The 18,325-nt window shown below is 37.0% G+C and overlaps 1 protein-coding gene across 3 annotated transcripts in view; it reads right to left on the minus strand.

The window, feature by feature from the left end:
- Window positions 1–18,325, minus strand: part of SLC2A9 (solute carrier family 2 member 9) — a 108,600-nt gene that overhangs the window by 38,073 nt on the left and 52,202 nt on the right. For all 3 annotated transcript variants that reach the window (XM_074822130.1, XM_074822132.1, XM_074822131.1), the window contains exons 8-10: window positions 17,529–17,639; window positions 7,244–7,345; window positions 4,849–4,924 (exon numbers count right to left, since the gene is read on the minus strand). In XM_074822130.1, the coding sequence (XP_074678231.1) occupies window positions 4,849–4,924; window positions 7,244–7,345; window positions 17,529–17,639 (289 nt within the window). The remainder of the gene's footprint in view (window positions 1–4,848; window positions 4,925–7,243; window positions 7,346–17,528; window positions 17,640–18,325) is intronic.

Here is an 18,325-nt window from a genome sequence, read left to right on the forward strand (position 1 = left end):
CTGTTTCAGTCCCTAGCCATATGCCTAAAAACATCTGCAAGCTGAAAAGCCAAGTTCAGAAAAATGAAACAAATAAAAAAACCCCACAGTTTATAGTAACAGCTGATCCTAGCTGTAAAGGAGCAGATGGGACTCATCCATATGCTATCAGAAAGTGGGAGACCACACAACATCTAAGCTATCAGCAAAGTATCAGATGTTCTAACAAGACAGAAAATACTTTATTTTTTAAAGGCAATTTTATGCTCTAGATGGTTACAGCAATATTTTTATAAGCTCAATTCCTCTTGTTATTTACTATTTTCAGATGGGATAATTCTTCCAAGTACCAGTAACTCAATGAACATAAAACTGAAGTCATCCTAGATTAAAATCTCTATCTATAGAATCATTAAAACCATGTGGGATTTACTCTGATGAATGCTGAAATGCTCTAAATAACTACAGGAGGAATTAAGTAAGATACTGAGTGTTAGCAATACCATGGCAATAGTACCTGTTTAACCAATACAAACAAATGACACTCACAACTTCTACAAAAGGCTAAAAACCTTAAAAATCTGCAACTTAATAATAAAGAATATGCATTCATTTTCCTGGGGAAAAACCTTGTTACTGACCAGAAAGGTGGGAAAGTTATGCCTAAACTACAGTCCTGTCTGATTAAACTACCAGAGTGCTACAAAGAATACTAGATAATGAAGTGTGAAATTTTCCTCCTGACGGGGTGTCAAAATATCACCAAGAAGGCAGCAATAAGAAATAGCCATTCAGTCTGAAAAAATCTGGCGTGTTAGCGTAAAAGTCTGTAAGATCACAAGAAACTTGAAGAGGGAGGAAGGAGATCAGCTGTTCCATTTCTTCCAAGGCAAGACTTAAAGGGCATCACACAGAGCACAAACAAAGGATGTGTTTATGAGAGGTGGTAGATGTAGTTTTCTTTGACAGGGGATGCTAACATTTTGCACAGCTTCAGACGGAGAATGAGCAAATCCATGGAAGACTACAAAAATCTTAAGAAACTATGCCTCAGGAAGACTCTAACCTGAAAAAAAAGGTGTACTGGTTCTGCAAAAGTGTCTCACCTGCTTGCCCTGTTTGTACTTTTCTCTAGACACTCTCTTACAGCCACTGCACTGGAGGCATGTTCAAAAATATGTTCTTTCCTACTTACTTGCTCTTGGTAAAACTCTAACATTAGTAGGAAATGAAAGATAAGGTTGCTTTTCAGCAGTGACTTTCCCATTAAAAGAAATTATCTTTTTGTGTACCATGATACTCCACTGGCATCGCACACTTCCCTGAGAAAAAAATTAGTTCTTTAGTATATGTATGATACATATATATGTATATGCTGAATCTGTCACATATAAGGTATCTTACTGCAACCGTCACAGTACATTTCTGAACAAAACAAAGCCAACTTTAAATCCATTGATAATTGCTCGTGAGAAGTACTTGCCCTATCTAGGAAGATCCAGAAATACTGAGTTTCCACTGGACTACAGAGTTTCAAAACAAAGGAGCAGAAGTACAAACTACGCAATACTGATCTTTGTGTAGTAGTTAAGGACTCAAAATCCTTGGTGGCCTGATCGATTGTCTATAAGCAAAAAGCTTTTCCTTTTCTTTTGCAAAAAGCAAAAAGTCAGTCTGCATCTTTCCTGTTTCAACATATGCCTTTTGTCTCTCTTCCACCACGCAGCACCAACAGGAGCCTGGCTCTGTCACTGCAACACCCTCCTCATAGGTACTGGGGCTGCTCTTAGGTGCAGCAAAGCTGTCTCTTCTCCAGGCTGAACAAGTCCAGCTCACCCAGCCCCTTCTCACAGGGCAACTGTGACTTGGTGGCTCTCCAATGGACTTGCCCCAGCTTACTGAAGTCTCTTCTGTACTGGGGGGCAGGGACGAAACTTGACACAGTATTTGCAGTCAAATGTTGAAGTTGTCCCTTGATACAAAAATCAGTGGATGCAAAGTGAATGTCTCACTTTTTGGCAAGATTTTATTCATAAAAAATATATATGCTCTCTTCTCATTTATCCATTTTAAAACATGGCTAATAATGGAAGTTGCTCTCATATTCTGAAAGAGAACTGCTCCCAGCTAAGAGGTAGCAAAGTAGTTCAGATCTCCTAAGCCCCACTAAACAGAACAGAGAAGTTTAATGAGGTCAGATTTATCTTCAGTGAAAGTCAGCTAAAATATTGCTATTGATTATAGAGGAATCACAGTGTGATTCTTCGCAATTTCTTCTCAACAGCTGAGTGTCAATTACCAAATTTTCATAAAAAGCAAGCCAATGTTCAATGCTACTGAGATATTCCCACTATTGCCAGGTATTCAAAATGTTTGAACATACACAGTAAAGTTAGAGAAGCCAACTAGGTAGCTACTGGTACAGTATTAATGTTCTTTGGCTTTAAAAGCAATGAGCACAGCAAAAAATGCAAAAGATTTAATTTTTAAAAAATTCTGTAGAAAGCAAGTAAGTAATATCAAACAAAAACTGTTGGTCTTGCATGTATCTGCAGACACTTTGCTCCAAAGTACAATGGAAAATCCTGAATAGAATCAGTACAGGGAAAGAAGCTAAATGAAGAAAACCAGAATTCATTCTGAAGAATGGTGAGGTGAAGGAGAAATGTAGAGGGTTAATCTTAATATGCTGAAAATATAACATGTAAGAACATGTTGATCTGCAAGTTCTAAAAATTGGTGAAACATGTCTGTAATATGGAAAAAACTGCAATGTGTTTCGGCAGAGTTTGTTCGGAAAAACAAAGGTAGATGTTGCAAGTAGCTGCATGTGAACTGTTTGAGCTACTTAAAACACCAGAAAGGAAGTTCTCAAGAGGTTTCAAGTCAACATTTGACTTTCCTTAGGTATAAAAATGCAAGAGCAGTTCCATTCCACAGAATTCTTCTTTCAAAAAAATAATCTCAGTCTAAGAAACATACATCAGCAATACTAGGGACTTAGCTGAACCCGAGATTTGTCCTTACAGAAGGATAAAGGGATTGCAAGATATTTTGCAGTATTTGCCTTGCAAAAAGAGCTGGAGGTGAGGAAGAACAGTCTTCACAGGCCACCTACGTTAGGTGCATTAACGACCCTAGTCAAGCCTGTTTGACTTGTCTGTCTTCCAGCCAGCTACTATAAGCAAAGGAATATGCACAGAGATTAGTGACAAACTATCTTCTCAGAAGCAAGGGGAAAAGGAGTATTTTGGTTTTCTCTTCACTTTCCTCTAAACCAGTATAACTTTTCTTCAGCTTTTCCAAAAGAGGATCCACAGAATAACAGCAAGGTTTCATTAGAATCACATGAAACATCAGCAACTCTTTCTTTCCCCAAATAAACCACAATCAATTAATTAGATCACTTCAGTGGTGAAGATGTACAAACAGCTGATTAATGTTTAATGTCAAACTCTTTATAAAGAAAAGGAAGCAATAAATGGGACATGAAAAAAACCGAGAACTCAGGGGAACAGAAGTCTTACTTTCAGGTTTACAGTGAACAACTGTGAAAAAATTCCTAAAAAGCAGCTGATTTTTCCCCTTTTTGTGGAGAAGAGTTTGTAAGAGAATCGTTGAAAATTTAAACACTGTTTTGACATCTTATTCTGTACGTGAATTGAATTTGGATTAAAATCCTCTTTATCTATCTGCAAATCATTTTTGTTAACATTTTGTTATTTGATAACTGCAGGATCCAATTCTGATCAAGTATCTGAAGGCTAGAGCAATACTGTTTAGAGAAATACTATACTCAGGCAAGTACTTGCATATTATGCATATCTATTAAAATGCATTTCCCAAACATATGATGCAATTAGAATCACAGAATAAATTAGGCTGGAAGGGACTTCTGGAATTCAGCCTCTGGACAAAGGAAGGCCAGTTGCTCGTGAACCTGTCCAGCTGTTTTGAGTAGCTCCAATGATGGACATTTCATGGCCTCTATGAGCAACGTCTTCCAGCGCTTAACCACTTTCAGTATAAAATTTTTTCCCTTCTATCCAGTCAGAATCGCACTTGCTGAGACTTGACCGTTGCTCTTGTCTTTTCATTCTACACTTCTGAGAAAGGTCTGTCTTTATTACTTGTTGTATGTTAAACATGTTCTTTGCTACAATGAGATACGAAAATTACAACCTGTGAACACTGGGTTGTCTATAAAGTTGTATCCATATCTAAGTAATCAAAACTAGGCTGGGAAAATAGCTCTGGTAAACTTTTACAACCTACAAAAACAGCTACCTGAAAGCAGCAGATCTGAAATGTCTACAATCAGTAGAAAACTGCCAGCAAGAAGCAGCTCCACCATCAGGGCATCTACTTTTTCCATCATCTTCCCAAAAAGAGTATGTGTAAACCCTCTTGCACAATGCTTCTCTATCTTTGGAAAGGAAGAGAGGAAAGGAACCATAACTGTCCCCTTCCTCCCCCTCCACCAGTGTCCCATTTGCATCCTCCCAGCATTGAACTGCTAACACAAGCATTGGTAAATAAACACAGCTTCCAGTCTGAGTGTTTTTTATAGATTTACAAAATCATAGCAATCCTACAATAATAGCCAACATTTTAATTTGGTACTGATTGCAATTGAGGCACTAATTCTCAATTATGCTGACATCTAAGTGGGAATGCATATGTACATGGATTTTTATCAAAAATATTGCTATCACTTTGTGTTGCTGTCACATTTTATTGTCTTAGACTACTTGTGGTCTTCAGATAAGGGTAAAGCGAAGTTCCCTACAAGTGATTTGTTAACATACTGGGAGTGCAAAAATGCCTGTGCTTTGATGTACACAGAAATGTGAAAAAGTATAGACATACCTGGTCCAATGCAGAACGATGCAATGATTGCAAGGATGCAAAATATACTGAGGTAAGGAAGCCAATGCACTGTTTTCTGGGTAGATAAAAGACATTCACATTAAGTATATTGCACATATCACCAATATCAAAAAAATCACAGATAATAGTGTTTTCCACAAATCTTTATCTATTTCAGAATTCAGTCTAGGATTACTTTAAAAAAATCACAGTATTTCTGTAGAACCTTACTACATGATTTGTGTTAAAGGTCTTGGTCTCTGTGGAATCCCTTTAGAGAAACACTAGACAAGCTCTTGCACCACAGAAGTCACAACTCTGATCTTGTGCTAAAGTTCAAGCAAACCTAGGAAAGACTTTTTCTTTCTGTTGAACAAATTCAGCACTTCCATCCTCTTCAGGTATTTTAGTCATGTTTAAAAAGAGCAACTATGATGGCCCATAGAGCTTCAACGTTCACCAGTTAAAGGCTGGACTGAAGTCTAGACACAACAGCCTGCCTTTCTGTAGGACAGTTGTATCTGAAACTTAGCAAAGCATGTGAAAGCCATAGTCCAGGGATTTTTAGCCATAATCTGATATTGCAGACAAGGAGGGCCATGTGTGCAGACAGGTACAGGGGAAAAGAGAACAAACAATAAATAGTTCTGTAAGGGAACTGTAAATGGAATTGCCTATCTTCCTCAGAAGGCACTCTTTTTTCTACTTCTAAGTAGATTTTTCTTTATTCAGACCTCTAAATGACAGGAACTTGAAATACAATGAACGAATTCTACTGAGTTTTCAGGATGCTGTTTCTTAATCATGTATGTGAATGTTTGATAACAATACTAGTAGATGGGAAAAACCCATGGAATCCCATGCTTTTCTCTCTTCATCAGTGGTTTTGTTTTCCATAAGCAAAGTGTGAATGACATTTTTATTAGAATTTTACTATTTTTGCGAAGTTGGTTAAGATATGTGTAACTGTAGTATCACAAAATATCACCTTGAGTGGCACTGTAAAAATATACTTGCTAAAACAGGTAATTATTTATTTCAGTGTTAAATAAAGACCCCAATTTTCCAATGCTTTTTCTCTTCCAGTCTGGGTTATTCCTTTAATTATGTGGAAAACATGGTCTCCCACACATTAACATTAGCCAACAGACTTGTAGATCTATCAAAATTACACATTATGGAGTCCTTATCTGAACGCAGATCCAAGGTCTCTAAAAGCTCTGAGAGAGAGAAGGTGCAAATATGGAGTAGATACAAATCCTCTGACATCAAGCCTATTTGTACCCTGGTCGTTTGTTCAATGCAATACCTAATCTCTAGTATGTAACTGATTGAGACACTTCTGAAAGGAAGTAGAACTGAAAGGCACTCAAATTTCTGAGATTTACAATTGCTGAAGGTTCTCATGCATCAAGGTGAGTTTTAGAAGATTTGGAAGAGAATTTTTCACTTAGGATACAAAACTTGCAGTAACATCTCTCTTCTGGAGAGCTGTCTTACAGCTGTCATGATGGATATGTGAAGTAAAGCTTTATCGTGCTGTACATACAGGTAAGTCAAATAAAAATTTACAGTGGTGTTGGCATGTATCTGCTAGTCCAGATGACTTACTGACACTTCAACCAAGAAACTAAGATTTGAAAGTCAGATTAACAGCTAGACACAGGAATCAATGACACCAGGAAAACAACCTGGTGAAAGACCAGTCAAACCCATGCCATTTCAGATGTCTGTTTTACTTCTCAAACAGCCTCAGGAACAGAAAGAAACTGCATCATTATGTAAATGGAAGCTAAACAAGGGAAAATGACCCAGGGTCAGTATTTAGAGTGGTTTAATAATTCTCCTCTGACCATCTGAAATAGCTGGGGAACTGACTGCTAATGACATCTGAGAACGTAAGTGCAAACGTTCTGCAAAGGCTCTTTGTATTTTCACTAAAAATATCAGAAATGTAACTTGAAAGAAACAGCAAACATGGAAACTTTTCACTACTGGGAAAAAAGAATAAGGATGACATATAAAGTACGAAATAAATCTCAGAAAGACTTCATTACAAACAAAGATAAAAGCACGGAATATGGGTAAACTATTTACCCAACTATGGGTAAAATTGTCCTCATAATAGTTCATGATATGTGTGAATCTTTGAGTTAAGGAGACTGAATGTAACAAAGCCCCTATGGCTTTTTAATGCAAAAGCTGCTATGGCTAACCATAGTACTTTGAAACCAACAGATTCATAAATAAGCAAAAGACAGACCTTTGAATCCTTACGCCAAACTGATTAAAAGGATTGACTTATGTAGGAATGCTGAGGCAAACCGGTATCAAGCATCTGGTGCTTAAAACAGGCAAAAGAGAGAGTAAAAATACATAGTGACCACAGTGTTACCTGCAAAGTCAGAGAGACGGTAAGTACCGCGAAGAAGACAACCATCAACCCAAAACCTCCGATGAGAAGAGGCCTGCGTCCAAGCCGTTCAATAACTAAGCCCTGGAAAACAAAAAGAGGCATTTGACTTTCTTGATAAAGCACTGAAGAACTCAGACCACGTAACATGTTCTAGTAAATACGAAGATCACAAACAAAACCATGAGAGTTGATTTTATACTCTTTATCAGCTATGACATGTTCATAATCGCATAACTGCGTTCACAATTATGCTTACACAATTTAACCTCTTTGAAAAAAACAAGTCGGCATAGCATCCTTATTTGAGACCGCTGAAAAAAACTAGGAAACCATCAAAGCAGTACTTGGTATTAGTTTTATGCCTGGAATTCCTACTACAGAACAAATATGACCATATAGTTAGGAAAAATGTGCAACTAGTAAATTCAAGTTTAATACCGTTAGTGTGGTAGATTTCAAAGTTATTACTACAAGTGCAACAATTTATTAATAAAACAAGTGCTGTGCATTAGCTATGTAAAAATAATTAATATGATGATAACTATGTGACGTTTGATTTTCTTTCAGGGCATAAATAATTATACGTTCATTGAATGGTTTAAAAATTTGCACCAAATTCCTATAATAATGTTCTTAGAATATGTAATTTTTAAATATCAAAATGTTGAAACAAATGACAGTCCCTTGCTTTTGCATTTTGACTGCTTAATTTCAACATCTCTCTGAATTTAAGCTGAAAAGGCTTAAAATTTAAGATTAAAAGCTTTCTATCATAGATTTAATTTCTACTATTCTAAAATTTATTTTTAATTTATTTTTTCTCCAAACACAATATAAAGATTTAGTCATAATTTCGGATAGTTAATGTAATTTGAATATCCAGCTAAAAGAAATCCACCCAGCAAAAAGCTTTGCTCAGACAAGTGATTGTAACAGATACTTGTGCACTCATGCACATTTTGAATTTATATTTAACACCGGAAGATAAATCAACTTTGTTAAAAGCAAACACAAAATCTGAATACTTGTCTGCTAAAGAGCATAATGAAGAATTTCTTGAAAAGCTGTAACACGAAACTGTCTTTGCTAGTCTGACTCATTAAAATAGGCAAACATATTTTAGGTCATAACAGCTGATGTACAATTCTTACTGATAACTACTATAATTACTAATTACAGTTGGCTTTCCTGTGAGAAGGATAAAACAATTTTACGAAGCCCGAAATAAGTTAAACTCAGAATCACACAACTGTTTGCCAAGTCATTATTTACTGGAGACTTTAATTCCTCTTCCACACATCCTTTGAGCAAAAGATAAAATGAGCAACTAAATGCTCCCTTAATTCTGGGAGATGATGCACAGCGTTCTGCTGTCAGCACCTAGAAGAAATGTGTTAAAGGCAAGTACAAAGTCACCCAGGGAAGACACACCTTGTGTGGCAAGTGCTTCTCCTGCAGCGTTGGGTTCACCATCAGATTTTAGGACAGGCTTCAAAACACGCCAGCCTGGACTTCTACACCAGAGGTGCGCACAGTGACGCTGCAGAAATGGAAAGCAACTCTGGAGAGAGCTTTAGCACTCTCTATTTCTTTAAATGAGGAAATATACTAATTTTGACAGTTTCTACAGCTTCCATAATAGAATTTATTTCAGAGTCATGTTTAAAATAGACCTGCACTGATGTTATTAACATCATTGTGTTCACAGGGGCCAAATGTTCCAAAACTGAAAATGCAGGTCAAAACCTCTACAAGATGCCAAATATTTTCCACTATGATTAATGAATTCATCTTGCAAACACATGTGGCCACACATACATTTAGCTGAGACATTTTTTATGGTTCCAAGGGATGAAAAGTTATCTGATGGGTCTGTAAGAAGACTAAGACTTCTGCAATAGATGCTGCACGTGTAATTTCACATACCAGGGAACTTCCCTTATTTTTTTCAATTCTGGATTGGTGATCATGATTAAACAAATCTTGGTATTACACCAGCTGTGGATTTTGTAATTAAAATGGGGTAAAGGATGAATGTTTCTCTTAGAGGGGAAAAAGGTTCATAGATGCCTCTCATACAGAGCACAACATGGGAAAAAAGTGATAGATTGGTTTTGGTTGTAAAGCTCAAAGTAAAGCAAATCCCAGTAAGGGAGGATAGTTTGGACTAAGTCCTCTGAAAAAAACATGTGTATGCACTTGTGCCTACATACACTGAGAATAAGTAGTGTGGGCATATTTGGGCAAATCTAGGTGAGTTGGTGAGGCACTCACAGTTGAAACTGAGACCTGCCAAGCACAGATACAGCAGATCTGCAGGTTCCATATTGTTTTTACAGAAGAGGATAGTAGTTTCTATATATTTAAATTCTTTTTTACTCAGAGACAATTCAAGAAGAAATAAAACAAATCCATGTGCAGTCATTCTTCTCCCTGAGCTGATGCCATGCTTCCCAAGCATTCATCATTGCTATTTATTTAATACAGTAGCAATGCAGAACTAGAATGCTTCAGCTTCTGGGCACTCTCTGCAGTTTCTGCTCCAAAAAATTTATAATTACAATTCTTGGTGACATTTCTTGTGATTTATGGAATGGACCAATTTCATTCACTGGAAAAAATAAGCAGGAATTTTGTTCTTATTCACAGGGACACTATGATGTACCAGAATTGCTGGGAATCCTATAATCATTTCCAAAGTTGATACGAAGTTAAGTACGCTGACAATACTAATAAATCTAGGAAATACAGACATGAAAGGCTTCTCAACTAGACATGATTAAGTTGCACAATTATGAGGGGAGAAATCTCTACTTCCATTTTAAAGCTAAGGACACCTCTAATTTGTTCAAATGCATGACCTACCTCCTGGATCACGAGTTCCAACCCAACAAAACAGATGTGCTTATGGCACAAATTCAAACAAGGCACACCAGTCTCTGCTGAAATGAGACACTACACAGAACCAAGCTCACGAAAAGCCAAATGCAACAGTCAAAACCATGCTCCCTCCCTACCTGGTTATAAATTACAAAGCTGTAATCTTGCGAAAGGCAGCATGTGTGTTTGCAAAGATATGGGTCTGTGGCTTTGCTGGTCAGAAGGCAATGCAGAAGCATCCCAGGGCCCACTGGCAGATCAAAGTTGTTCAACTGTGAGCCAATCCACAACACAAAACCCTCTCAGGAGGCACCATCTTTCACCAAAGCCAGAAAGGTTTTCTGAATCATTTAAGTGCACAGACGCTTCAACAGCAAGTCCATCAAGATGTTTAGGTCTACAGTATTTCTAAGTAAAATCTGATTTATTTTTGAGGATTTCTTAAGAAAACCCATGACACTACATCAGTACCTCTAATTTGCCTGCTGAATTGTTTGTTACCCCTTCCTTGATGGAAAAAAAAAAGCGCTCAGATATTTGCTGAAACTTCAGAGTTTACTTGAAAAGAAAGGTCTAATGTCTTCTAAAACAGCAAGTATCCTTGGTTTTGAGGTTATAAACAGACAACAACTTCATTTTTAGTTATGACTATACAAATCCAAAACTTGTTAACTTGCAAAACCCACTATGATGCTTATGACTCATAAGAAGTAAAAGATGATTCACCAGTTTTCAAGTATTTAGTTCTGAATGCTCCAGTTGTTATGTGCTGGTAACTGTTACCTATTGAAGACCTGTAACTATTCAAAATATACTATATGGTAGAGTAAATGAAGTAACAAGAAATCCAGTATATGCTCAAGCACAGGCAAAAAAAAGAATCTTACAACTGTTTTCTGTGATAGCACAGAGTTATTTGCCAAATTGTGTAGGCTGATACTTGTTTATGTGTGATCATAAACATGCATTTGCAGAAGACTATACCCAGTCATGGTAATTAACACAGCTGAAATTACTGAAAATGTGTAAAAAAATATTGTAACCAAAGTCCTCTCAACACAAACGTTTGGTGATAATAAGGCAACTAATATGCAAACTAAGTTAACAGTTCACACAACTTACTTTTGTCTGGCAGGAAACGCGAATAAAGTTAAAAAAACAAATGTCAATCTTTTCACTTGAGTCAGCTGCAGATACCGGGGCTGACATAATGAAAGCAGAGCGCATTAAAAAAGATCAGACAAGCTTCTCTGGATAAAACGAATGTGTAAGCAAGTTCCACAGCCCAAATGGGAGGTCACAGAATACTATTCCCTACTCATTTCCTGATCCTAAATTATACTAAGAAAAACTCACTAGATTTTCTTGATGTCTCAGCTCTCTAAAGAAGTTTGATCTACACGCTGACATCAAGAGTAGCCACACTTTTTTTTCTCATGTATTTTGGATATAGGTCTGAGTAAGTCTGTATGTCTAGATTCAGACTTAATGTGACAAGCTAACTCTGTGTTATTTCCATTTTAAATAGCAGAATTAAAATGGGTAATCACATTTATATCACTGTCAAGTCTATTTATGACACAATGTGTAGTATCTTGCATCCAGGAAAAGGAGAAGAACAGAAGACTGATGGTTATAAATTGTTTTTTAAATTTGTATTTTTATGTATATCCATTTGTCTACTGTATGAATTATACAGCTGTATAACAGCTATAAAACAAAGAAATGGGTTATTTTATTTAAGTATCTAAACTGGAATTTAGAGGCCTAGCATCAATTTTGACCATATAAGCACAAGCCTTAAATAAATCTGTGCCTACCCTGGTGCTCTCAACAGTTTGCCTGTATGTATGTTAATGCCATGACAGGGTAAGATCCTACACATTTTCTGTAGGTACCAGGCTAGGGATAACTATCAGCAAAAGGTGGAATTAATTGCTACATTTCTAAGCTCAGTCTGAACTATTTTTCAGTAAAGCATCCTTAAACAGCTTCACTTGGCAGTGAAATTTTCCATTCACTGGACCAGCATGACCAAGATGTAGCCCATGGAGGGATTCACTCTAGCCAACTGCTTTGCCTCAGCAGTGCCTGGGAACAGCCCTTAGGGCAGCACAAAAAACCCCCATTACCTTATTCCTATTATGTCGCTTCAGTAAACTGTAGGTATTTTTGAAGCAAAGCTCCTGCTGTTGATGATTTATTTGTTAAAAGCATTAAGTTTTGTCTTGTGTCAGGTTCATGGTATAAAAGCTAGACTAGATCTTGACCTTGATCTATGACAGATTATTGTGGCTGGTGCTTTATTTTCTAATGATGGTATTTGAATGCCCTGATGCAGATCATTTTCAATAGATTAGGAAAAAAATTACTCAAAACGTTTTTTTTTTTAATACACAACAGCAGGAGATACATCTTTACAACCTTCAATGTTTGAAAATATCCTGCAGAAGGATTTATACTACATAAATGCAGTCTTTAACCTACTACACCTTGGGTCTTAGGAGTGGTGTTGTAAGGTGGACCTTCATAAGGAGACTTTTTCTCCCAGAAGGCACGGTAGCTTTAACACAAGAAATCTTTGTCTATCCAAAAGCCTAAGTGTAATACAATGATGAAGAAGGAATAATGTCATTGCCTAAGTGATTCCATTGACCACTTGTGGATTAATGTAGCATGCATTAACACAGTCACATGTGAGATTCACCCTGCAGTGAAAATGTGCCCACGTGCACTCTGGCCATCGACAAATGACAGCACTGGTCAATCTGCTTGATTTGGTCAGTATCTCTTTTCTACTGCTGATTTTTCTGATTACCTTTTGTCCAACACAGTGACTTTTGAGCTTCTCCCTTTGGAGAGTCTGAATGACATAGCTGATTACAGAAGGCTCTTTGTTAACTCTCCCATATTATAAATGGGTATTTTTATGATTAACTGACCCAGGACAAACCAGCACAGAATCACACTTGATATTTCTTTGTATGACAGTGAAGTGTTGATAGCTACTCTCTAAGAATAGTTTTGCAGTCAGCTGAGCATTCACACTGTTATAATTTCATCCAGCCCACACCTACTGTATCTTATATTCTCTAATCTCAACATGACGGACTTTTTCATACAGTATGTATGAAAAACTGTGAAATTCACTGCTTTAGGATGCTGTGGGTTCTAAAAACATACAAAAGTGGAAAAGTAACTAGACAAATTTAAGGAAAAGTTTCTATCCAGGCTGTTACAGGCCTAGATATTACCTTCTAATTCCGGTACTTCTTGAGCAACAGTTTGTCAGGGTGAAGGGAGCAAAAGGGAAAAATGCCACATTTGCCCCAATCTTGCACTCTCCTCTACTTACAGCCTACTGGGGATTACAGGTAGGTGAAGATTGACTCTGACCTAGTGTGAACAGTGTCACATGGGACTGCATTAAAAGTCTTCCTAAAAATCAGATTATAGCAAAACTCTCTAAGAACCCTCAAGATTAAAGCATTTGTCACCCCATTTTTCCCATTGCTATGTCTGGCTGTCACTGGAACGTATTTCTTCCTGTTCTGACCCCAATGGAGCCACAGAGTTTCAATGGAGATATCTTGCATTACCCTTTGGATACCATGGAGGAAAAGCGTTAGGGATGAGAACACCTACTGAAGTGTCTGGAGTACCCTTGTTTTAAGATGTGTCATGCTCTAAGCAGGGAATCCCTTCTTGTATGTTAAGATCGATTAACGTTAAAAGAAACACAAAACAAATCTAAGAGCCCTTTCTCATGACACCCCAAAGCAGAATAACATCATCTTCACCTAAGAAAGCTGGCTTCCTTGACTTCTGTGTGATACTGCAATGGATTTCCTATATTCTTTTATGGTCTACTACTGAATTATACTTTAACTCATTCCAGGCTTTGCACGGCTTGTCTCTGTCACAGGCTTTGGAAGGCATATTAGTAACACCTTGATGCATCACCTTGTGGGAAATGCTTAAGGCATAATCTTCTCAATATAGTCATAGCTAGTATCTTTCTGTGAACATTATATAAAGACCAAATGTGGTACCACAGATGGCAAAACTGGATGTGGGATGCTTAATCTGAATAACATTCCCTTTTATTCTGTGCTGATTTCATGGAGGAGGGGAGGAATCTTTTCACACGTTTACTTCTGTCTCCCTTTCAATTCAGCCTGTTGCCTTGTCAAAGAAAGGTACCAGCAAATTGTTCTTTCTGCCCACTAAGAGTAAGACAACTAAATTAAATAAACCTCAATTACTAAAAATTACAAAATGCCACAGTAACCAATCCTACTAAAGAACAACTAAATTTGTGGAGTCCCCTTACTGCAGAATTTAAAGAACAGACTTCTAATAAACACTTATTTGCCAGGGAATTATTTAGGTATTCCATCCTGCTTCAAAGCATGGCATCAGGTTAGATAACTTACTGCTGCAACACGTCTATGAGTAGGAAATCTATTCAGTATTTCATTCCAGAGGATAATCAAATTTCTCCAGAAGCAAACTGAAATTAATGGGCTCACTCATTAAAAAGTAGCTTGTCTAGCCAGTCCTTCAAACTGAATCTGTGTGCAGCAGAATGGGTGGAGAAGTCTACAATTAACCAAAAAACATACAGAAAGTTTCTGTCATCTGCCCAGAGAGAAGCCAGGGTATCAAGTACGCAATGCTAAAACACGGATATTTCATGAAGTGAACTAGGAAGTGATGGTGCAAGCAGGAGTTGCAGCCAAATTATATGAATGAAAGGAAACGTAATGATGCATGTTTCATTTTTCAGTGTCTTGTTTATGTGACTTTTGTTTGAAAGCAGGAGGTATGAAGCTGTAGGTAAAGCATGCTACCAGCAGGCACACCAAGTGATCTGAGGCAATACAGAGCTATAAAAGGGATAGGATGTTATTTGCCCTTCCTCAAGGACCACATCAACATTATTACTGTTATGCTGCTGCTCCCACAAGACATGTTCAAGGGAGACTTTCAAATTTTTCCACAGTTTGAATGATACTTTATCTCCTAAATATTACTTTGCTTCTTTATGAAATAAATCTATTTCAATCTTTTCATTTAGCATTCATACAGGGCTCATCAATAGCTAAGTATTCTTACCGAGGCTCAGAGTCTCATGACCACCTAACACATGTATAACCATCAGAGATGGTACATGATTTCATTGTGGACCTCTTCAATAGCTATTTCATTTACAAGAACAAAAACTCTACTTCAATTACTGATAGGAGTACCTACTGAAATCCTGGAATTTATTGTTAATAAAATCTGGTTTCTGCTAGAAAGCACAACATATTAAAAAACACCATGAAGATTAAGTTCTCCTCTTGCTTTCTCCTGCTTCTTCCCTTCTTCTCTCTGAATAGTACATATGAACCTGACTTAATGATGTCAAATAGACTTTTTTTTTTTTTTAAAAAAAAAACCCAGCAGCTGAGAGGTTGGGAGTGGGAGGAAAGGCAGAAATCCCCCATCCTTAGTTCTAGGCATGAAAAAAATTTAGAGGAAGTTACCTAAATGAGAAGCTGCAAAACTTCCATTTAAAAAACAAATTCATGTTGTTGTTTAACTTTAAACAGCAGCAATGAAACATTTATAAAGATTACTGAAATAAAATTAAGGCTACAAAGCAGCATTTCTCTTGAACTGAAAGAGCAAATTTGAAAGGAGCAGAGATATCAACAGATCAGTATTTTCAGAGGCACAGCAAGTAGCTTAAACAGAAAAAGTATTATAAACACTCCTCTTGGGCATTAAAAGAAGATACTATGCATACCAGGAACCAAAGCAGACACAAGACGCATCCACCTCAGTATGTATGAACAGTGTGCTCTGAATAAGCCCCACAAACTGATAGCACACAAGGAACTGAAAAGATGACAAACACTATTTATAGAATGACTTTAATATATCATAGAATCATCTCCACGTAATTTTCATCTATTTCCACAAAAAAGGTCTATTCTTCACTTAAATCACTGGCAGAATTGTCATTATTATTTTTACACATATCTTAAACATAGAAGCATTTCTGCAGTGTGACAAAGAAGAAACTGTAAGAGGTAGGGATATCCATACTTCCCTATTTCCACATATTAAAAAGAATGTTCCTTTAATTACAAAAAAAAAAGGTTTACCCCAAAATAGATTTGTGGAAATTCACAAAGATTAGAAGATCTTCGTGACCTTTGAGAGTTCTTATGTCCTAGACTATAAGAAAATACACTTGATAGCTGAATTTAGTTTAACATTTTATAGGTCATAAGCAGTTGCTCTGCCACTGGAGAGGATTTTTTTGCCAAAACCATTCTTCTGACATTTAAAAATGCTTGTCTGGTGTGTCCAGTATTGTGTAAATACAGTTGGTATAGAATATACAAAGATAAGGAAAAATTCTAAGAAAGAAAGAAAAGAGTATTTGCTTGTTTTCAACTTTCCGTTCCAAAGACATCTCCCATTGTTTCTTATTTATTGCAGTGCAAACAGAAATGTATTTCCTTTAGCAATTAATTGTATATTCTCCCACTAAAACTTTCAAGTTTAGTTTGCTCATTTAGTGTATATTTTTTTCCTAGTGAACTTTTCCATTTTGAAATAGGGAAAAGAAAAACCCATGGATTTTTTTTCTATTCATGTCTTCCTCTACATTCAGTGCATCGCAAAGGTACACAACTTACTCAGGAGCTCATGTGTTATGAAAGGATGCCTGTTTGCCCTTAGAGAATGAGACAGCAGAATTTAATACAACATGGGACAACCTTGTTCTAGCATGCTGGCTTACTTTTCCACCAAGCTGGGTTACAAACATTTACTCCCGTATTTTTAAATGGCTGAAGAATTCTCCTTACTGTTTTTAAGCTGCTACAGAAAACACGTCACTAAAACATGCCCAGTAAGACATATGGCTGTTTCTGCAATCCACACTGAACACAGCTACCTGTACTATGCCTGAGCCTTCTCCAGCAACACTACCTGCTTCCCAGCAGGCACACAAGAAGACTCTGGAATGTGAATAAACTGCTACCAGACAAAGTCATTCTGCCAATTTATGAGTTATCACTCAATATACTTCGGGCCTTGCTGTTCCTGCCTTCTTCCTGTTCAGTCATACAAAGCACCTCAGGATCTATCAACTTTTTATGCTACTTTTATGTAACTAAAACTAGAGAGCATCTTCTTTAAAAAAAATCCCAAGCCACAAAACTGGGTTTAGGGTTAAACCTAGAAATAATATTTTCAATTGCTTTATCAACCATTACACTTAATCCTCAATATACTATTCTGCTTACATTTTAACCTGTATAAAGAAATAAAATCAGTAATTTAAATATCAAGCAAGTTAATGGATTTTTATAACCATACTTACAGAAAAAACAGCAGCCACAGTCTCAACAGCACCAGTACTCAGAGTAACATAGGGGATTGTTTCATGATTGATCCCAGCTTCACTAAAGATGTTGTTTGTGTAGTACCAGATCTGTATCAGAGAGCAGAAAATGAGTTATTAATCATTATGGCTTGAACTACAATATATTGGTATTCAATTCTAGCATCTGATCTGCCAGACTTGTTAAAACACTGAGCACCCCCGAATGACCAAGGGCTGGGCAGGACAACAAATGAAGGGAAGGTGCAAATTTCAGGTGGATTAGTCACAACACTGCTGTACTTCTGCTTGCAGACCCAGGCAGAATTACAAACAGCTTTAACTCGATTTAGCTTAATTCACTTTAGGAGTAAAATCAAAGAAACTCACTTTAAGCTTGAACAAGAGGATACAAATAGGTTTTGTGTGGCTGAGCAACACTGCTTAAAAAACACGTTTGGGTGGGTTTATGGAATACTTCAGTGGCACGTAACAACAGAGGAAAGAACAGGAAAGAGATGCTGAGAGGCACTGCAGGAACCGCTCCTTTTCAGACAGAACGTGTGAGATTTGTCTCATTCCAACCTCACTGCAGTATGGACATCTGCAGTCAAGCCATCACCTTAATCCCTCTATTATCAACAGAAAGAAAAGATACTTTCAGAGTGAGAGTTGTTTGGTGAAAAGTAAAAGCTGCTTTTAGGATGAAATGTATCATAGGGTAGAAGGAGTTGTCGCTAATGGACAACAACACAGGGAGCATAGGGTTAGTAGCTTAGAGGAAGTCATTCAGGTTT

Source organism: Strix aluco, chromosome 4 (assembly GCF_031877795.1).
Source record: "Strix aluco isolate bStrAlu1 chromosome 4, bStrAlu1.hap1, whole genome shotgun sequence".
Classification (NCBI taxonomy): Eukaryota; Metazoa; Chordata; class Aves; order Strigiformes; family Strigidae; genus Strix; species Strix aluco.